This window comes from Lynx rufus, unplaced genomic scaffold, assembly GCF_022079265.1.
Source record: "Lynx rufus isolate CCGP_SWC_20201006 ecotype Redwood Valley unplaced genomic scaffold, mLynRuf1.p SCAF_17, whole genome shotgun sequence".
NCBI classification, from domain to species: domain Eukaryota; kingdom Metazoa; phylum Chordata; class Mammalia; order Carnivora; family Felidae; genus Lynx; species Lynx rufus.
The window spans coordinates 28263057-28277616 of NW_025814831.1; the positions used below are offsets into that span (position 1 = coordinate 28263057).

At 41.8% G+C, this 14560-nt stretch overlaps 1 protein-coding gene across 1 annotated transcript in view; it reads left to right on the forward strand.

Moving 5' to 3' along the window:
- The first annotated feature begins 1113 nt into the window (after window positions 1-1113).
- TMED10 (transmembrane p24 trafficking protein 10) overlaps window positions 1114-14560 on the forward strand; it is a 38945-nt gene continuing 25498 nt past the window's right edge. Inside the window, exon 1 of the mRNA XM_047080335.1 lies at window positions 1114-1371. Within this exon, the coding sequence (XP_046936291.1) occupies window positions 1147-1371 (225 nt within the window). The 5' untranslated portion in view covers window positions 1114-1146. The remainder of the gene's footprint in view (window positions 1372-14560) is intronic.

Consider the following 14560-nt stretch of genomic DNA (forward strand, 5'->3'; position numbering starts at 1 on the left):
ATATTTTCTTCATTCCTGACTATTTGATAGCAATAGTGGTTAAATCAAAACATGTCGGTATTCATGCACGGTATAGTGTACCATCATCACATAGTAGGTACTCAATAAATATTTGATGAGAGAACATATGAGCGATTACCATGTACATTTACTTACTACAGACTAGCCTATTTGATCCCTAAAGTGTTTATGCATTAAAAACACGTAATTACTTGACAACGCTTATCTGGTAAATGGCATCGGCTCCATTTTTCAGACTGAACTAAAACAGTGTGTTTTATTCAATTTAGATGGAAAATACACGGGCACCAGACTGCTTCAGTCCGGTGGAGCCTTCAACTCTTGATCTCAGGGTTGTGGGTTCCAGCCCCCACCCTGGGTGCAGAGATTACTTAAAAATAAAATTTTAAAAAGAAAATACAAAATCCAAATTTCGTTGAATGTTACCTAACATAGTAGGTGCCTGAGGTTTACTAAATAAGATGCACATTCAGAAAGCAGTTACTCCAGCAGTTACTGTGCTCAGGTGCACGATCTGTGCCTACGCCCAGCTCACATTCATCAGGTAACGCGTACACCTAATCTGAGATACTGGCTCCGCTCGCCTAATAGCCAAATTAGGATCTTTCCGCTCAGCCTCTCGAAGTTTTCTTCTCTAGTGCTCAACGTCCCAGTTGTCACCAAGGCAGCAAGGTGCTGGGAAGGCACATCTGCCTGCGCCCCGCCCGGCGGGCCTTGGAGGCCAATGGGCGGGACTAACCAAGGGCCTTTGTGGCCGTTTCCTATTGGTGCTTGGTTGCTATGGTATCACCTACCTTAAAAACTCGCGGGCACTACTTCCGGAAGTTAAAAAAGAATTACTTCCAGGGCTGCCCACACTTGTTACGGCTGACTGAGCGGTTACTAAGGTTAACAAAAATAAAACTTTTGAGGGAAACTTCTAGCAAACCGAATTTAACCATTTTAACTTATTGATATTACGTGGTATCATAGCCTGTTTTCCCTTTCAAGAGATTTATCATATAGTCCTCATTTATTTGCCAGTCTCCAAAATGGCGCTCACGGCATTCGGTCAGAGGTGAGTCACGTGGGACCTCCCGGTTCCGGCGCGGTAGAGGCCCAAGGAGGTGAACCGTCTCCGGCACCATGTCTGGTTTGTGTGGCCCACCAGCTCAGCGTGGCCCTTCCCCGTTAGCGGTGCTGGTTTTATTCCTGCTGGGCCCCAGCTCGGTGCTCGCCATCTCCTTTCATCTCCCCGTTAACTCCCGCAAGTGCCTCCGCGAGGAGATCCACAAGGACCTGCTGGTGACGGGCGCGTACGAGATCACCGACCAGTCTGGGGGCGCTGGCGGCCTGCGTACCCACCTCAAGGTGCGGCAGTGGGCGGCGCGGGGAGGGAAGACCGTAGGCGTCGACCGAGGATGGGGTGGGGGGGGCGGCCTGGGGCCTGGAGGGCGGCCTGGCCTCCCTGAAGCGCGACGGGTGCGCGGTCGAGACCGCCCCCTCATCCGGCTGGTCGGAGTTGGCGGGGCGGGGCGGGGCGCCAATGCCAGGGAACCCTTACAAGGGCCGCGAGGCCTTGCTGGATGTGGTGACCGCAGAGCTGGGGCGGCCTCGACTTTGGTCGTGGTCGGGGTCCTGTAAGTGTTCCGGTCCTAGTTATGTTGAACTGGAACTTGTTTCTCCGAAGAGGCCTCTGCGTGTTGAGTATGTGTCGGGCTTGGCATCATCAGACCCCCTGAAACCTGCAGGAAAATCATGGAAGGGCTGAAGCTTACTGTGAATAATAAAAACCGTTATTTGTTGAGCATTAGCTGTGTGTCAGGTCCTGTGCCACGTTACATATGATACTATTTAGTTCGTTACCGTTGGTTTCATCTTACACGTGAGCAGACTGAGGCTTAGAGCGATGTAGAATAAATTGATGTCCGAGCTGGAATTCTTGGTTTGGGAGTTCAGTAAGGTGAAAGAAAAGGACTGCAGTCTTACACTCGCCTTGCTTTTTATTTGTAATACCTGTGATTGGTTAAAGTCGATCGTTGGTCACAAAATGGTCACTCTGTAGTATTTTCTTTAATGGTACCCCAGAGTTTGGATTTGGCCAATTTTTATGCAAGATTTCAACAGTATTCGTTGATGGTGACAAACTACTACCGTAATGCCAGTTTGGCCCTTTTGTGCCATTAGGATGACCAGCGCTGTCTTTGAAAAGTTAATATAACATGATACCCATAAAGCTTTGCTTGTTTTATTCATTCGGGATAAGCGCACAGTTTGTTAAGAAAAATGGGTCTTAGACTAAATAGGAAGAAACCTTTTTACTTTTTAATAGAGCTTCGGGTATAGTAAGACCATAATTTATGTTTAAGGTATTGGAACCCAGTAGTGGTAATTATTTATATTTTATTTGGGAGATATAAACTATTTTTAGGGGTTTGCTCAGTGACCTTTTCTTTAATTATTCTCTTCAGATACCAAACTTCTGTCCTACCAAGAAAGCTGTGATCATATAATTTCAGAGGTTTAGATACAGTGTTTTGAGAGTCATGCTGCTGACTCCTCGAAGGATGCAGTGCATAGAATAAGAGAATTTGAGCAATAAAGATGTTACTCTCATCTCCAGTGTTGTCCCCTCTGATTTATATTTATATTTTGAAATCCTTCAGTGGCTCACTGTTGCTCATCTGATAAAGTTTAAATTTTCCAGCGTGCTCTGTAGCGCTCTTTATGATCTCTTTCTGGAGCTTTATGTATTTGGTCACTCCCCATTTTGCATTTTAGGTATGAGCCACCCTGAACAGTACCCTGAACTTATTTTCATCTGATATTGTAGCTATTTGTCTTTATATCTCGTCTTTCTTATTAGATTGTTAGTATTTCCGAGGGCAGGAATTATTTTCATGTTCATATTTTCCAGAATATCAAGCATTTGGCCTGCCTTCTAGTAAGCCGTTAATAAATACAGGAAGCATAGTTTAGCTTTATGGCCTCATGTGAATTATATCGCCTCCAAGACTGCTGGAGACACCTCAACAAAACTAACATTTTGCCATCACTCAGTTGGTCTCCCCACGTGTGCTTCATTCTCTTGCTTCTAACCAGTTTAATTGGATTACTCCTGGGATCCTAAACCCAAATAAATGCCAGGTAGGCAACATAAATGAATGAATTGGGACAGATATGATTATAAACAGTGGCAGTGATGATACCTGGGAGACGCTGGGAACTGTTAATTTGGGGTAGCCAGTACCGATCTCTTGATGTAGGCCTTGTTGTCACATCTAATTTTTCACATGAAGTCAGAAATCCAGGTTTTGATGTGAAATCTCCTGATTTTTAAATGTCATCAACTGATTCAAATTGGTTTGGTTATGGTTTGTTTGCAGTTTTATAGAGAAGAGTATGGTCAGTCCACCATAAATACAGTACCCAGACTCAATACTTATCAGGGTCTTGCCACACTTGTTTCATCGAAACTGCCTCTCCTTCTCATTTTATGCTGAATTTTTTTTAATGTTTTTTTTTTTGAGAGAGAGAAAGCAAGCACGAGTGGGGGAGGGGCTGAAAGGGGGGGGGGAAACAGAGGATCTGAAGCAGGCCCTGCGCTGATGGCAGAGAGCCCGACGCGGGGCTCAAACTCACGAACCAAGAGATCTCGACCTGAGCCGGAAGTTGGATGCTTAACCAAAGTCGGATGCTTAACCGACTGACCCGCCCTAGTGCCTGTATGCCGAATTGTTTTAAAGTAAATCCCAGATATCATGGTATTTCAGTCTTGCACACTTCAGCATGAGTTCCTTTAAGCACGTAGTCACGGTGTTATGTGGCTATACTCCTCACAAAATTAATAATGCTATCCAGTAGTACTCAATTCATATTCAGGTTTCTCCACTTGTCTCAGAAATATGTTTTTAAATTAATTTCTTAGATCTCTCAAGTCTTCTTTTTTTTTTTTTTTCAACATTTATTTATTTTTGGGACAGAGAGAGACAGAGCATGAACGGGGGAGGGGCAGAGAGAGAGGGAGACACAGAATCGGAAACGGGCTCCAGGCTCTGAGCCGTCAGCCCAGAGCCTGACGCGGGGCTCGAACTCACGGACCGCAAGACCGTGACCTGGCTGAAGTCGGACGCTTAACCGACTGCGCCACCCAGGTGCCCCTCTCAAGTCTTCTTTAATCGAGTCTTGGCAGTTGTATTGTCAGTCAGTTGTCCGTAAAATGTCCTACACTGCGGCTTTGTCTGTTTACTTCCTTGAGGTATCATCCAAACAGTTCTGCTCCCCGTGTTTCTTGTAAAAGGAATCAGCTCTAAAGATGTGCTGCAGTTAGTTTCAGGTTTATCTTTTCGGTGAAGAGTACTTCGTGGGTGCTGTATGCCTCATGCGGCATCGCAGCAAAGCACACAGTACTTTCTGTGCCTCTCAGTGCTAAGATTGATCAGTGGGTTCACCTTTGTGTTAGCGTCCTACTGCTGCTGTAGCAAATCACCACAAACTCAGTAGCTTAAAACGAGACACATTTATTTATCTGACAATTCGGAGGGTAGAAGTCATAAAATCAAGGTGTCAACAAAGCTGTATTGTTTCTGAAAGCTCTAGGTGAGAGAATCCATTTCCTTGTCTTTTCCAGCATCTAGAGACTGCCTGCATTCTTTAGTTGGTGACCCTTCCCCCATCCTCAGAGCCTGTAATAAGTATCTCTAAATCTTGCTTTTTCTCCCTCTTTCCCACCGTCTCTCTCCCCCTCCCTCCTCTGCTTCCATCATCTCCTTCTGATTTTCCTGCTTCTCTCTTTCCCTTATAAGGACCCTTGTGATAATCTCCTTATCACAGACCCTAATTTAATCACACTTGCAAACCCCCTTTTGCCATGTACTATAACATTCATGGGTTCTGAGGATTAGGGTGTAGACATCTTTGGAGAGGTGGGCATTATTCTACCTACCTAAGGTGATAGCGGCCCAAAGTCTCCATTGTAAAGCTTCTCATCATTCTTTTACTTCTGAGTCTATTGCTGACTGTTGTGCGAATTTATTGTTTCATTAAGGTTGTGTAATGATGATTTTCTAATTTTGTTATTCCTTCCATATTTACTAGCTGGAATTCTTTTTTTAATTTTTAATGTTTATTTATTTTTAAGAGAGAGAGACAGAGTGCGAACAGGGGAGGGGCAGAGAGAGGAAGACACAGAATCCAAAGCAGGCTCCAGGCTCTGAGCTCTCAGCATGGAGTCTGATGGGGGCTCGAACCCACGAACCACATGGAGTCTGATGCGGGGCTTGAACCCATGAACCACGAGATCATGAGCTGAAGTCAGACGCTTCACTGACTGAGCCACCCAGGTGTCCCTTAGCTGGAATTATTCTTAAAGAATTCATCAACTTTTAAAACCATTTGGTTACCCTAAAATTTTTAATTCATGTAGAAAAGGCAGGATAAATGCAGAATTCATTCCTTCTAATTGACAATTTTCAGAGTAAGAGAGAGTTGCCTTTGTCATTTCCAATGTAGTCTGAAGAAGGTGTTATTTTAATGAAGTATTATACTGAAATCATTTTTTGTTATTTCCATTTTTAGAGTCATTGTTTTTATCACTTGCATTCTTTCTTTAGGCTCACATGGCCCTCTGGTTCCTGTAGCCTTTTATTTTAACACAGCCCCATTAGGGTTTGATAGCTTCCCTGTTTTGTGGAACAAGGTATCCTAGGCTCATCTTTCGTCTGCGCAACCACTGACCTGGAAGTGGCGGTTCCTCCAAGGAGTTCTGTCCATTTCTGTGGGGAATGGTATTTTAGAGACCACAAGCTGGGTGTCATTTTTAAAAATGTAATATACCGTTCAGGCCACAGAACACTTTTGTGGGCTTGATCCAGTCCCTTATCACGGTTTGCAACCTTTTTTCATAGCATGTATTCACTTTCTTTTAAATTTTGACCACTTGTGCCCCACACTCTGCCCAAGGATTCTCTGTGCATCATTTCTGCTTCTGAAGTATACCTCTTGAGTGAGAGAATCTGATTGGTTCAGCTCTTTTTTATACGCCAGGCCACATTTCAGGTTTCTCACAGCCTACTGACTGTCTTCTCTTTGGTGGTTTGTCCATCCTTGGTTCAAAAAGCCATGGTTTGGGCTCAGGTTAAGAGGGGAGCTGGAGGCTTTCTGTAGTGTAAAATTTAGCCAACCGGACTTGGCATTTCGTTGTTGCTCTGAATAAGGCAGTCTCTCTCATAAGGGTCTTTGTGAATATAGTGCCTCGATTGGCCTAATGCACTTTCTTCCTGTCAGGGAGTACCTTAATGTCCAGCGAATATATCAATGTTTTCATGTATCACTGTATGTTGTAGTTCTGTGTTTATATACACAGTTTTGTGTTTTCTTACATAGACTCTAAACTCCTTGAGCAGAGATTGTATTTCATTCGCCATTGAAATGCCTGTCTAATACAGTGCCTGGCACATAGTACGTAGTAGGACTTCAACATCAGAAATTAATGGACAAATGAATTGGCAGTGTCCTAGCCGTATCTCTGATTTTTTTTCTCCTCTTCCTTCCTCTTCATGTCTTTCCTCCCACTCCTGACTCCAACCGTACTGAACCTCATGCAGTTCCTTGAATGCAGTGTTCTCTTAATCTGGACCAGTGTTTGGCTGCACACCCCTTCTGTGTGCCTTCTTTATAACCTGTTTGACATGGCACTTTTGATGTAGCATGGTGCTTACTTTGTGAAGTCTTCCGTGTCTCATTCATCCCTGTGTCTTAAGTTCAATGTACTGTATACTCATTATTGTACAACTGAGTCAAGTATAGTAGCCTTATTAAATAAGAGTTGAGTGGAAAGACCCTGGATGTGGAGTTAGACAGATTTGAGTTCAAATCTCAGCAACTCCACCACTTAAATGGTGTATGGTCTTGAGGGAATTACTTAACCCTTCTCCTTGAGTCCCTGATATGTGACAGGGCGATGATAGAGCTCATAGAAGTGTTGGAAGGACTAATTGAGGTGGTTCTTTATTATTCAGGGGATTATTCAGGTCATATATATTATTACTCTTTTGTTTCCTCTCTTCTGAATGAAAATTGCTAATCTGACTCCCCTGTCGTATGTCATTGCAGTGACCTGATAAAGAATGTTATAATGAGAAGAATTCTGAGGATTTTGTTTGTGATTTTCCTATTCATGCAATGAATATTTTAATATTTAATATATGCCAGACCTAGCTGGGGAAATGGGGATGGAGAGCAGACAAAACCCTTGAGTTCTAGTTGGAAACAAAAACAGGTTAAAAAAACACACACAGTTGCAGCTAGTGACAAGTACTATAAAGAAAAATCAGACACTAGGGGGTAGGGAGTAACAGAGGGGTAGAGCATCTGAGTGGTCAGGGAAGGCCTCTCTGAATGGAAATGGATTGAAATGATGGGCGGGACTCTAAAGATTTCTGCTTCAGTCCTATATTAAGATGTGTTTTGTGCTGAGATTTCCAGTGAATTTATCCCATACCACCCTTCCCTGGTTTTTTTTTTTTTTTTTTTTTCCACAAAATGAGGCTAACTCAGGCTGAACAGTATCAGATTTAAAGACTTTGCTATACGAAATTGAAGCAGGATGTATTGACTCATCATTTATAGTGAATATAGAAATTTTTTCATTGCTTCAGGCCCATAATAAGCCTGTTGTAGGAACTCAGAATCTCAACTCTGTTGATTTTGAATTGAAAACCACATTTTCATTAAGACTAGATGATATCATAATAGTTTAATAAGCTCCAATACCATTTATCATTTAGAATGCTTATTAATAGTGCAAATTGGAGGATGAATTAGTTTTAGGTGATGAGATGAGTTGTTGCCTAAGGGTGATTTGTACATTACAAATAGTTTACAGAGTGCAAAAAGCAGTTGTGAAGAGTTGTCATAATCATCACCCAAAAGGAAAGAAAAGCCTAATGGTAATAATTGAAATGATTTATACTTTTTCAGCCTCTTCCAAATAATCTAATTGGTCTTACTTTTTTTTCATTGTCATTTTTTCAAGAGTGCTAATGCTAATTAATAGTTCATTTTGCTAAATGTAATCATTTTTTATTTGGATGTTATACCCAGTTGTGGTGCCAATCTTTCCCAACTAGCTTATAGATGAGAAAGCCAAACCGATCATTTGAGGAGTTCAGCCTTGAGTCATAGGCCTATCATAATTTAAGCCTAAAAATGATCAAGAAGTATCTTGGCAGCTGGGAAACCATGGCTTTTAACTGTTTCCACCCCCAACTGAAAGCTGTATAAAAAGATTGGGGGGGGGGTGTACATATATACATATATAAATGATATAGTTTTGAGATTATTTGGAACAGTTATTTCCGTTTATTATTACTGGAATCTATACTGAGAACTGATCTGTTTCTGTTGAGAAAAATCTGTCTCTTTTAGGTTTACATGTGATGTGATTATCATCCAGTGGGTTAGAAACGATTCAATAAATAGGTGGTTTGGTACAGAAGGCCAATTGGTACATTAACATTTAATAGTGTTAAAAGCTAGTTTCTTTTTGTAGTATATTCTGATTTCTGACCTTGTGTTTCCTTCTCTCTAAAAGGTAAACATCATGTTACTTCATTTAAATTTCTCTTATTCGGTGAAAAGTTGTCTACAGCCTTCTCTGTTTTGAACTGACCTAGAGAAGGGGCTGCTTAGATGTTGAAATTGGTGAGGCGCCTGGGTGGCTCAGTCCGTTGAGCTTCCCACTTGATTTCAGCTCAGGTCATGATTCCAGAGTTGTATCGAGCCCCATGTCCGGCTCAGCACTGAGCCTGGAGCCTGCTTGGGATATCCTCCTCCCGCCCCCAACCCCCCCCCCCCACTTGTGCTCTTTCTCTCTCTCTCTAATAAAAATAAATAAATAAAAATAAAATTGAAATTGCTATGCCATGTCTTCATGATGATTTCTGGAGACTGTGCCTAGTTTCTAGGAAAATGGAAAAGATTTATAAAGGTAATCTAGCGGGTACAGTGTCTTCTATGCTGTTTCTTGTGTGAATTGCTGACTGGTGGTTGATCCTGAGCCATTGCCCCCATATGCATACTCAGTCTGGCAGCCTGGACAAGTAGAGCCTTCTGTGAAATCAGCTAGCTGGCCACGGACCAGAATTTGGGCTCCCAAACAAGCCTCCAACTTGAGGGAGGTTGATGTCATCTGCTTTATCCTGTGCCCCCAACCTCATTGTTCAACGTAATGTGTGGGAAATCAAGGGACTAGTTGTTAAGAAAGAACAAGGCTTTGTTTGTGCCTGAAAGGGTCACACTGGAGGTTTTTACCGTAAATAACTTTGGAACAGTATGAAAAAAAACATTTGATCTGGCTTCACCCCCGCAGTAGTATTGTTAGGGCAGCAACTGCTCTTTCGTTCTCATTCCCCTCCCTTCCTCCCTCTTTCTTACTTTCTTCTCCCAACTTCTCCTCCCTCCCATCACCCCCACCCCCCCATCCCTCCCCCCCACCCCCACCCAGTCACGCATGACTATGTTGAGTTAATGTAGCAAATGCTGATAGAAGCAGGAAGAGAGCATCTATCCATTATCATATACAGTGCCTGGAAATTTCCCATCTCTCTCTCTCTTTTTTTTTTAATTTAAGTTTATTTATTTCTTTTGAGAGAGACAGAGATAGCACAAGTGGCGGGGGTGGGGGGGTGGGTTGAGGGTGGTTGTGCAGAGAGTGAGGAAGAGAGAATCCCAAGCAGGCTCGGCACTGACAGTGCAGATCGCAACCCACAAACCAAGAGGTAATGACCTGAGCTGAAATCAAGATGCTTAACCAACTGAGCCACCCAAGCACCCCTGGAAATTTCTCATTTCTAGTTTTCAACACTTCTGCAAGTTGCCTCAAGCAATACTATGCCGCACTGCATCATTGTTGAATTGTGTTGGAAGCTTGAAGGAAGTTAGTGTTGTTTAATGCTGCTTGAGGCCTTTCTAAGTTTGACTTTGTTCTGGGTAGAATCTACATGGGATCCTTGGATTTCAGGGATGCAGTCGGTAGACTTGGTTGGTACTTGCTCTTGTTTAAAAGATCAGGGTAAATTCATTTTATGCCCATTAGATATATAGCTTCTAGGCCATCCGTTGCCTATGTTCTTCAGGTTTGAAAACATCGGTGACTTGTGGTAGCTCACCTTTCCTGTGGTGATGGGAGATGATGAAGTGTCTATGTGATGAGATGAAGTGAGGTGAATGACAGGCATTGTGAAGTAGCACCAGGCTACTCTTGACCTGAACGTGCATCTGAAGGAGGGTCATCTGCTTCCGTACTACAGCGGGCTACAGGTAAGGGAGCCACAGAAAGGGAAACCAAGGATGAGGGGAGACTACTGTACTGTTTTTCCAGTCTAAAACTACAGCAACTTCAGTGACTTGGTGTTCTCTCTGCTTTTTTGTGTCTTAGGGTAGTAGATCCCATGGCTCAAGATTCACTTGTGAACTTTTACCAAAAGAAGGGCAGAGGCCTGCAACCGCAGATCATGCACACACAGTCCTCTCTTCCCCTCCCCTCCCCCTGCACCTAAGGTTGTTGGGTCCTGCTTGTAGGTTATTACTTGGCAGGTTAAAAAAAAAAAAAAACCACATGCCAGAAACGCTGGTGTCATCTTGTATTTCTTACTGTAGCTTGTTAGCCGCTAAAAGGTTTCATTGAATCCTTGCTTCGTCAGACATTTTGTCTTCAGTACACATATAGTTTGCCATCTAGTAACACTATTAGGTCGAAAGTATGGTTAGTGACCTAAATGTTTGTGGAGTTCTGAGTTATGACTAACAAATAGTTACCATCATGAGAAGAGGACAGTAATAGTAACACTTGAGTGCTTGCCACATGCCAGACGCTCTTCTAGGCACTTTACATGTGTTGAATGAATTAATTAACCAATTTATTTATTTATTATTTTTTATACCTGTATTAAATTTAATCCTCACAATAATCTCACAGAGTATGTGCTACTGTCCTTATTTTACATATGAAGAACAGAGAGAGTAAGGAATATACCCAAAACTTTACAGCTAGTAAGTGGCACAATTGTGATTTGATCACAGACCTGAGGTCTGACTCTAGAACATTCAGTCTGTTATCCTATACTGTCTTTTAAAGGGAGAAAAGGATACGTGTTTCTGTTTTAGTTCATTCTTATCAGTGTATAGAACTTGTACAAGGGTCCTGATGTTTCTAAATTCCTGAGTTAGTCATTCAGATAATGATAGTTACCTTTAAAATAATATGCACACATTGTATAGTCAAGTGTTCTACTACAGACTGATTGTCAACCTGAAGAAGACAGAGTCCACGTAGGAGCCTAATTGAAGGAAATTACATCGTCAGATTTTCACCATCTACAGCAAAGCTGCAAGCTGATTGACCTCTGCTGCTATGGTAGCCTTCCTGGAAAAGATGCATGGGTTTTTTTGTTTGTTTGTTTGTTTGTTTGTTTGTTTGTTTAATTTGAGAGAGAGAGATTGTGTACACGAGCAGGGAGAGGGGCAGAGGGAGAGAGAAAGAGAATCCCAAGCAGGCTCTATGCTAAGTGTGGAGCCTGATGCCCACCCAGCTCGATCCCACGACCTGGGATCATGACCTGAGCCGAAATCAAGAGTCAGATGCTCAACAGACCCAGGTGCCCCTGTTTTGTTTTGTTTTGTTTTGTTTTGTTTTGTTTTGTTTTGTTTTTTAAACATTTTCTTGGGATTGGTGGGGTATGGAGCTGATTCAGCAAATGAAAGCAATGTGTGTCAATACAAAGACAGACTTGCCACCTTCCCTGTGGATCATATGTTATTTTACAGGAGTAGATTTGGACTTTGTCCAAAATAACTATTTGTATGTCCCTCATTAAAGTTTGTGAAAATGCTTGATGCTTGCTTGGCTCTGAGTAGCCTATAAATTTCTTGAGAATCTGCAGATACATGTGTATATATGCATTTGATTTCATCTTTCTGGATAGTATTTTTTAAAACAAACTTTAAAAAAAATTACTTATTTATTTTGAGAGAGAGAGTGCAAGTGGAGGAGGGGAGAGAGAGAGAGAGAGAGAAAGAAAGAAAGAATCCCAAGCAGGCTCTGAACTGTCCGCCCAGAACCCACAGCAGGGCCCGGACTTACAACTGTGAGATCATGACCTGAGCCGAAATCAAGAGTCGGACCCTACTTAGACCCTTAACCAACTGAGCCACCAAGACGCCCCTTAAACAAACTTAATTTAATTAATTTATTTAAGTAATCTCTGCACCCCACATGGGGCTTGAACTCACCACCCTGCGATCAAGAGTCGCATGCTCTTCCGACTGAGGCAGCCAGGTGCTTCACAAACTTTTAATTTTAGAACAGTTTTAGAGCATTAAGATGTTATTATTGACTAACGTCCATACTTCATTCAGATTTCTTTAGTTTTCACTTAATGTCCTTTTTTTGGTTCCAGGATCCCATCTAAGATCTTTTACATTTAGTCATATCTCTTTGGGCTCCTTTAGATCATGACACTTTCTCAGACTTTGTTTTTGAAGATCTTGTGAGTTTAAAGGAGTGTTGGTCAGGTATTTTGCAGGATGCCCCCCCCCCCTTGGGATTTGTCTGATCATGTTTTCTTTATGATAAAGCTGGGAGTATGGGTTTTGGGGAGGAAGCCCACAGAGGTAAAGGACCATTTTCATTACATCATATTAAGGGAGCATGCTATCTGCATGATTTACCACTGTTGCTGTTGATCTTGGTCATCTGGCTGAGGTAGTGTTATTGTCAGGTTTCTCTACTATAAAGTTACTTTTTCTCTCCCGTTCCTTGGTGTGCTGTTTGGAAGGAAGTCACTATGCGCAGCCCACGCTTAAGGAGTGGGGAGGTCTGCTCAGTCTTCTTGAGGGTGCTGTTTTCTACATAAATTGAGTCTTCTGCCTGGGAGATTTGTCTCTGTTGAATGCTTTATATCAGTATGGATTCATGAATATTTATACTTTGGGTTACAGTCCAATACTACTTTATTTTGTTGCTCACATTGTTTCAGTTTGGGCTGTTGGGAGCTCTTTGATTTGGCTCCCGTGGCCCTTTAACATACCCTCCTTCTTATTTTCTGTTTTGTTTTGTTCTGTTTTTGAGACTTTCTTACTTTCTGGCACTACAAAGTGCTACAGACTCATCTTGTATAACTTTCTGCCCTTGTCCGACTCATCTTGTATAACTTTCTGCCCCCGTCCGGGATCAGCCATTTCTACGAGAATCCCTGCTTCCTTTTATTGGAGAATGAATGGTATTAGAAACCAAGATCTGGGTAGGTAGTATTATTTTTAAGACCTCTCTTCCTTGCTTTTTTTTTTTTTTTTTTAACACTATTGTGGTTTCAGCAAGTGGCCAAAAGTAGTTCCAGTCTTCTTGCAACTTTTAGAGTAAGTCTGGGAATTCTGTGAGCAGTAAGAGGGGGGTGGGCTGGGCAGAGAACCCTGGCACAGGAGCTGTCGTCTAGGTCCTTCAGGTCCCACCTTTGCATTAGGTCAGGCACATCATTATAGAGGAGCACTAAAAGTACTTATTCGAACTGTATTTGTATCTTTAGCAAGTTTATGGTTGAAATTGGAGAGTGATATTGGTCCCTGTCCTTTTGCAAGGACCTTCCTGATAAATTGTTCTTCATGTCTGGTTCCAGGAAAATTATCTATCATCAGAAAACAAATGATGTGTAACCTAACTTGGTTCTCTTATATAGTCTTTTAATCTTGGCTTCCAGAAAACTTAGAGCCAAATTTATTGTGTACATATCATTTGCTGGATTCAGGTTCTTGATAGTGCCTATTTGTTTCTTCCTGCAGGTGACTTCTAATTTCTTTTATTTCTAATTGCTTTATTTGCCTAGAGTATGGGCCTAAGCTTCTTTTTTAAATTTTTTTTATTTTTTTATTTTTTTTATTTTTATTTTTTCAATATATGAAATTTATTGTCAAATTGGTTTCCATACAACACCCAGCGCTCATCCCAAAAGGTGTGGGCCTAAGCTTCTTAAAGATCCTTTTCAAGTAGGCAGCATATTATCTTGAACGTTTCATAGAAGAAATGGAAGCAGGCTCCAGGAGCAGGACCTGCTCAAGAACCTGTTTTCCGGCTACTGCCTGGGATGGTCCAAGAAAATCCAGTTCTTAAGGAGTTTATTTTCCTGGTGACCTGGATTTTCACTTATTTTGACAGTTTCAGTGTGAGCATTTACATATTCTTGACATCAGCTACCCTGCATATAGAATTAATGCTTTTTCCTTACTTACTAAGTTGTCAACTTTGGTTTGCTTTTCTTCAGAAGGTGTTATCTAGAACACAGCTGTATTACTTCCCATTCCTTGATGTCATATGGGTGAATTTTATGGTTTGATATGACCTTTGTTTAATTAAGAATCTTACAATAAATATTATAAAGGAAGTAAACTTTTAAGGGCTTGCTGTTACAGGAGGTAAAAGTGGCTGTTATTTATTGTATTACCAAGGTACTTTAGTAGAATTTAAGGAAAAAAAGTAGAATCTCTCAATTCTTGAGACACCAGATGA